The following is an 8,310-nucleotide window of genomic DNA, read 5'->3' on the forward strand; positions in this document are numbered from 1 at the left end:
GTTCGAAGGACTATCACACTACAGGTATAAGGCTAGATATTAAAACTGTAGTGTGATAGTCCATCGAATAATATTATATAATCAATATCGTTCAAAGGACTATCACACTACAGGTATAAGGCTATATTTAAACTGTAGTGTGATAGTCCCTCGAATAATATTATATAATCAATATAATATCGTTCGAAGGACTATCACACTACAGGTATAAGGCTAGATATTAAAACTGTAGTGTGATAGTCCATCAAATAATATTATATAATCAATATCGTTCAAAGGACTATCACACTACAGATATAAGGCTATATTTAAACTGTAGTGTGATAGTCCCTTCATTATTACCACAAAGGTATTGAAAATGTAAGAATCACGAAGTCATTATTAGTTAGTGTGATTATTAAGTAAGTGCTCATGATCTACATGCAACCACCTACCATTAAAGAATTGTGTCGTGCGATTGTCAAGTAAACGTGTGAAATTATCACATTAAAGATCTATTGTCAAATTTAAAATTAAATTTTCAAATAACATATAAATTATCATATATTTTAATTTTGAAAATATTTACACTGTTTTCTACCGGATAATATATAAAAAGATGTATACACTTCCATTGACTGAAATTGTTTCATTGTTTTTGTCATTTTTCGAGATAAATTAGGGTTATCAGTGTTTTTTTGTGCATCAATTGCAAGTTTATATAATGACAAACACCTTTAACAATAACCCTTTTTAGCATGTCATTTTACCACGAACTGTTCATTATAACAGTTTCCTAATGGACTGACGGTTGTTTTATAGGATATGAATTTTTTTTATTACACCATGAAATCGCAAATGTTATTTGAAACAGGTTTTCAAGTCTTTGTTGCACGTGACATGGGAATTTGCAGACACGGAGAGTGGCGTTGAACGACAATACCTGTCGGTGTTCACCCATCATAATGGCGATGTCGATATACCCCTTACAAAGGTAAGACAGATGTCACACACTTTCCTATCATTCGACAATATTTCCAGCTATTCCTAGGAGGTCGGCTCTACCCACCAGAATCAGAAGACAAAAGTTTTGCTGACTGGTTAATTATTCCTTGGTTGGATTTATGGATACCCATTCGCACAGATTACATTCATTCGATTTGTGAGCGTTGAATACACTGACTGTCCTTGATACTGAGAAATTAATTTAAATAAATTATTATTTCTTTAATTTTTATATCTAGTTTTTTTTTTCTTCATACACATCCTATTAACTTGATATCTTGGTCACAAATAACTATTCTTCATTTATTCTTATTTATCAGAAACTTGTCAAACTGGCCACAATGTTCCATGACCAAAGACCTGGATGTGACTAAATTTTGAAGGTTTAGGGTCAAAAGTCAATGTCACAATTAACGAAAAACAAAAACTATTCTTTTTAAAAGTTTTTAAACCAGTTAAACCTGGCCACAATGTTCCATAGATCATAGATCTTGAACTGAAAATGACTAACTTCAGTAGGGTGAAAGGTCAAGGACACATTGATCGAAAAACTACTTGTTTAACTGTCTGCTGTTACATAGACGTGTGACCAAAGTGATATATATATGAAAATTGTTTGTTTAGAAGAGTTTCCCACACTACCAGCCCCGGGTTCCATCCCATGGCGTCTAATTGATGTTTTTCTCATTATTTTTATTTTCATGTAGAGACAATATGCTTAGAATTAATACTGAGGAGAATTATGATGTGGGTGGAGGTATGCACTCTCCAATTGCCCTCTAGTTGACTAGTTAATTATATTAATTAATTAATTCTAAAAATTGATATGATCAGTATTATTGTCAATATCTATCGACAAGTGTATGAACTCACTAACTATGCTTATACGTACATTTTAGGTTGCAGGATCTGAAGTTGATTATACATTTACAGACCTAGCCTTACAGGATGGCAGTAGATACCAAGTCAAAGTAGTAGCTTGCAACGCTGCTGAGCTGTGCACTGAAATGTCAACACAACAAATACTGGTATTAAGTGTGGAATTAATTACTTTCAATTAAGTTCGAACTTTCAATGAAAGCTTCAGTGGTCAGGTGGTTAAAATGCCTAGATATACAACTGCAGATCTTTTTCACACCCACAGATTCCTCTCTTTACCATTTGCAATATATATACTAATTACGAATAAATTAGTGTTCCTAAAGTCTATATATATGTAGCGGGTGTTTACCCCTACTTGATAGTAAGCGAACAGTATAAGAGACAGCGACAAAGGAGGAGAACAAATAAAAAAACAAACAATCCAAAGAACTACATAACATATTTTTACATTTGGAAGTTTTAAAATAATCAAAATAAATACCTATAGATGGATCTTTGTTTCATTTTATCACTGTCACTTAAAGGATTTATAAATTCCATGCAAATCAGTTAATTAATGCAAAACTGAGTAGGCCTATATCAATAAAACTATGAAAATTATTATGATATAGCAAAGAAATAGCCTGACCTGGTGGGGTGAGAGTGGTATTAATTACTTTGCTTGGTTCACCCCTCCCTGCAGATGTTTCAGCATAAACTATGATTTCATAAGTTGTGGCTGGCTCGAGGTTTGACAGCAAACATACTAAATTAACTCCGACACTGTGTGTTTGATTCCTTTCCAAATTAGTTTCTGCATCAGGCTCAAAAATTTTCTTTAGGATTTTGTATTGTACCTGAAATGAAAACAGTTTAAAAATGAACATGAATATCAGTGTAAACATTAACAACAAAAGTAATAATAAAATTAACAAAAATATTAACAATAACAATAATAATATTTATTATTACAATAATAAACTACATCTACGTTTAATTATATTTCATTTATTAACAATAATAATAATAATAATAATAATAATAATAATAATAATAATAATAATAATAATATGCGCTAAGTCGGATTAAAGGGGAATATCTTTTGAGTTATTTTCCCCATAATATCATTTCCACTTAATGTCATTTTTTTAATTGTTCTCTAATTTCTCCATTGTCTAAGTTCCCCTTAAGGTAGGTTTTAGTAACATAATAAAAATAATAATAACAATAATAATAATAATGATAATAATAAATTACATCTACATTTATTTATATTTCATACTTGAGTATACTGATCACATAAATTGCAATTGTATTGAGTTTCCTTGTGTGTATACTGCGCTTGCGCAGATATAATCTATGCTGTCGTGAAATTCCTGTGTAAAGCCTGGTTTCCATAAAATCGCTACACATTCGCTACAGTACACTGCAATCCTTGCACTGCGTAGCTGTCTCGGACACAATTGGGAACGCTCCCAGATCCAACTGACCAATCAGCACCGCCAAAGAGTCGCTGATAGCATGTAGCAATTCTTATGGAAGGCGTTAGGAATGTATTAAAAATTCTTGTGTAAGAAATTTCTGTGTAAAACAGCATACATGTGTTAAGGTTCACTTCAGTTGATATTATTTGACACTTATGTCAAGTACAGTGTAGACCTATGTTTTAATGACAGATGACTAATGGCTGATAGCAGGTTGTCAGACAATGATCTAGGCTATATTTAGAGTAATTTTGAATTAGCATCTGCAGTATGCTTACAAATTCCAGGAGCCTATTTTATATATTGGGTTTGAGGAGTAACAAAACATGCTACATAAAAACGGTAGGCCTACAGTATGGCTAGGGCCAGTCTACTGTGCGGACAAAATACATGGATTATGTAAATAGTTTTGGGAGAAATCAGTAAAATATGCTGTCAATATTGACAATGGTGATTTGCTTGATGTCTTTTGAAATTACTGGATATGAAATATAATTAGAATGTTGTAAATTTTGATCCTCAACTCATTGCTCATGGATCCAGAGGCTGAATCCTGCGATGAGTATGCAGGGGTCCTAAGTCTACCGGAACACCCGGGAGTCTCCTGGAAATCGCTACGGTCTCCCGCACTCCTGCAAACAAGCAAAAACCTCCCGAAAATTCACTTATCTCCCACAAATTCAATAAAAAACAAATATTTTTGTTTTATTTAGGCCTAAAATTTGGTTGTTGATTATTTTTTGCAGTCTGACAGTTCCATTTCTGGCTTCTAAAGGTGCCTATTCTAAAAAAATGTCATCACCTTAGACCCAATCATGGTAGGCCTGAGGTGGGCGTGGCCCTTTGTTTAATACCTACACTTTTTCCTCATAGAATATGTAGCACTCCCAATGTCATTAAAAGAATCTCCCAGAAATTGGTTCTTCTAACTTAGGACCCCTGAATATGTGATGATTTAAAACTATGTACTGTACCCGGTAACATTACACATAAAGAAAAACCACTTTCTAAGTGACTTGTCCCCAACCAAGATACTGAAAGCTTTCTACTGAATATAGAGTACAGGGATAAATTAAATGTATTTCAAAAATATTCTATAAAATTATTTTCTAAATTGTTCATGCCAAGAACTCACATGATAGTTGGTAACGACCCCATTTGGGTTCAGAGGTTGTTCCCATGTCATATGTAAATCTGTTTCTGTAGCATATTCAACAAGTAAATTGTCAACAGGGCCTGGTTCTAAAAAAAAAAAAAAAAAAAAACACAGATGGAAAGAAACCATATTATAATCGCAAATACAATTTTGATTGTAAGTCAACCTTAGTATACTAATACTGTACACATCTACAAAGTGATTCAACTTTGATTTCTGTTGCATATATATAATAACCACTTGTGTTCAGTGCTAGTTTATGCTAGGAAAGAGCCTGATCATTTTTTAAAGTTTCTTCACCATTGGTGCTGAATAAACAATCACATTCATTGGCTATAACATGAAAAATTAAATAGTTTTTTTAGCTGGGAACAAATGATAAATCAATTAAAAGGCAATGTGAAATGAAAACTGATAGAAAACAAAAATATGTATATATTTATTTCACTTAAGCTAAAACAATAAATAATAATAATTTTATTTAAAAGAAAAACAGTCAAGGAATTTCCAAAGAATTAAAGAAAAATAATCAAAATTTGGCAATTATTCAACAAAAATGGCAAATTAACAAATTGATTGACAATTGACAAATTGATTGACAAATTGATTGACAATTGACAAATTGATTGACAATTGAAAACACTGATTTTTCTTATAGGCTTACAAAAACCAAGCAAAATATATGTATATATATATAAATTAACAACAAAATGTTCAGAATTGATAAGGCACCAATTAAAGAAAAACTATTAAAATAAATCATTTAAATACTAAAAAATAAAAAAATCATTTAAATAAATCATTTAAATACTGAACATTAATTCTACTCAGTAGCAGCATTAGCAGGGGTCAGGGGGGACCTTCCCCTTTTAGACAACCACCTCCCACTGCCAGACTTATTGGACTCCATCAGCAAGCTTATGGAGCCACCACTGATTTTTCTTATAGGCTTACAAAAACCAAGCAAAATACAATGTTTTTTTTTGCTCTCTTAATTATCCTTTATTAATTTATTATTTATTATTTATTTTCAACTTAAATACCAAACCTCTTATGATGAGTAAAGCAAAAAAAATGTGAATTTAAAAAGTGGTCTCGTGTGAAAGAAACCCAATTTCAAATCAAAACTTATCTATTAATCTTAAACTATGTGTGGCTACAATATGTAATGGCTATAGTTATATACCAACACCACAATCACAAAACACATTAACAAACCACAATATCAACTTACTACCGGTAGTTGTGAAAACATAAAATTCATCACTCCACGGTCCAATTCCAACTGAAGTAAAAGCAGCAGCCTTGTGGAAGTAAAAAACATAAATGTGTAATTAACGATAACATTGTAAATGAACACCAATATGGCTGTATACAGTAGTGTTCACAGCTCTTTCGCCCTTACTTGTGTTTTGTACGCAAGAGATAAACGTGTATATTGGTTATCAATAACATAGTGGTATCCTTTGCTCAGCTTTAGCTAGTAAGATGGTTATATGAATTGGTTATATAAATGCTTTTTGGATGTTCATCACAACCACTTCCACAACCACAACCAACCACCACATTCATGATCACCACAACCACACCATCATCAATCTCCAAAACCATCAACTCCATAACCATCACTAACACCATTCCCAGCACTACAACCCCACCATAATACCATCAGTACCATGGTTACCCCCATTACTACCATTCACCACCAGTACAACCATCTCCAAACCATCAACTCCATATCATTAACAACATTCCCAGCACCACAACCACCAACATAACACCATCAGTATCATGACTACCACCATCACTATCATTCACCACCAATGCTACCACCATACAGCATATTTACCAAAATTCCAATCAATATCAGATACCTGAACAGAGTAATTAGTATTTGGCCGAAGGTCTTCAATAGTGGTAATGAAATCAATTTTGTCCCTCTCTCCATCAGGTACATCATATATGACTGACATGTGGTCATTTTCAAATCCATCCATTACTGTGTAATTGATCTGGTACATGACAACTATTCCATTGGGTGGCTTTGGTCTTGACCATTTAATTCGAAATGACTTGGTATCTGTATTACGGATCTCAATATTCCTTACATCAGAAGGAACTATAAAAAGACATCCCAAAATTAAACATTCATTGCATTTGCCATGAATGATCAAAACATCAAGGAAAAAGAACAATCATGAAACAAAAAAGTGATACCTAAAATTGACATATATGTATATAGGGTGTTTTATTAATATAAAATAAATATCACAATTCACAAAAAGGGGAAAGTAGAAAACAAAATTTGGAAAGTGTAATCATGAACCTATTAATAAGATTATTAATAGGTCCACGGTGTAATGAGTATCATCAAAAGAAATTAAAATAACACAATCAGTAAAATAGGTATTATTACTATCAATATATTACATAGAAGTGTTGGTATTAATGGTAAATTCTCACCTAGTCCTACTTTTTGAATTTGAAAGCCTTCCGAACTGACCAGAAAATTGGATCGGTATGTAAGAATAGTGACTGATGTTCAGCATATAATAAACAAGGTCCAAATGTTAGATTGGATTTGATGTAAATGCAGCTTCAATCAGAAATCAGTGCTAATTTATTTGTCATTTCCACATTAAAAGATGAATGAGATGGAAAAGCTCTCGGCCATAGTATTGATAAAATTATATGCATATACTGTATATAACAAAAAAAAAAATAATATTTATATAGCATAAGTAAAAAATATTCTTACTTGACTCATTCGTTGTTACATGTATTTCTTGGCTTTTTCCATCACCTTTGGAATTGAAACCTTTTACACTGAAAATGTAGTCAGTAAATGGATTAAGATTGTTAAATTCACACTGAAGCTCACTTGTCTCATTAGTGATAAGTTCTTTGCCATCTGTATTTTGCAAGCTAAATTTGTAGCCTCTGATGCGACCTCTTCTATAGCCACATTCTATTTCAGACCATGCAAAGCTGGCTCCTGTGGCTGACACAGCAGTAATGTTAACTTCTTTTGGACCACGTTTAGGAACTATATAAGTGATATATTAAAAAAAAACAGACAATAACTATCATCTTCTAGGAAAATCAGAAGTCAAAGGGGGTAACTAGGCCACCTAGTAGGACCCATGGAAGATTGCTTGACCAGGGGCTGCCCTCTGGATTGAACCATATTCTACTATACAAATGGTGATTTTCATCTTGAAAAAAGGGGGTTTTCTTCTTTTTGCTTGGAAATAGAAGTCCACCTACTGCACAGTAATTATGGGCTTGCATCATATCAAATCTTATGGGTGTCAACAGCAATTTATTGTGTTCTATTCAATCACTCTCAATTCTTTACCTTTTTCAGGAGTTCCAAATTCATGAGTAGTTTCCAGACCAAGTCCTGCATCTGTTTCAGCGCTAATAGTGACTTGATGTGTTGAATATGGTTCCAATTCTGATAAATTTATTTCAGCATCTTCTGTAGTAAATTGTTCATTTCTATAAACTTGTTGACACTGATCCTTTTCAGTCAAACTTAAATTAATATGGTAATTTAAAATGTCACAGGTCAAAGGTTGAGGTCTGTCCCACACCAATTTTGATCCCTGGACGTCAAAATTTTCAACTCTCTCTGGAACTAATATAAAAATTTAAAGAAAGTATGATTACAAGAAATACAAATTTATATACTGTATGCATTTTAATTTTGTTTAATTCCTTATCACATTGTTTTATTTATTGTGAATTGATCTTTTCCTGTATTTATCCATATTCACTTGTTTAATGTAACTTGCAACCTTCAATACACAGCTCATTAGTTTA

The 8,310-nt window shown here is 32.5% G+C and overlaps 1 protein-coding gene across 1 annotated transcript; it reads right to left on the reverse strand.

Moving 5' to 3' along the window:
- Positions 1–4,431: 4,431 nt before the first annotated feature.
- On the reverse strand, positions 4,432–8,125 carry LOC117100314 (phosphatidylinositol phosphatase PTPRQ-like; the record flags this gene model as incomplete). Its single annotated transcript, XM_033239964.1, has 6 exons — positions 4,432–4,571; positions 5,720–5,789; positions 5,891–5,965; positions 6,360–6,604; positions 7,244–7,531; positions 7,844–8,125. Coding segments are annotated over 6 exons (1,100 nt in total), but the record flags the coding sequence as incomplete, so codon positions are not given.
- Positions 8,126–8,310: the final 185 nt, after the last annotated feature.

Source organism: Anneissia japonica, unplaced genomic scaffold, assembly GCF_011630105.1.
Source record: "Anneissia japonica isolate Jap-2015-1 unplaced genomic scaffold, ASM1163010v1 scaffold744_len8328_cov145, whole genome shotgun sequence".
Lineage (NCBI taxonomy): Eukaryota > Metazoa > Echinodermata > Crinoidea > Comatulida > Comatulidae > Anneissia > Anneissia japonica.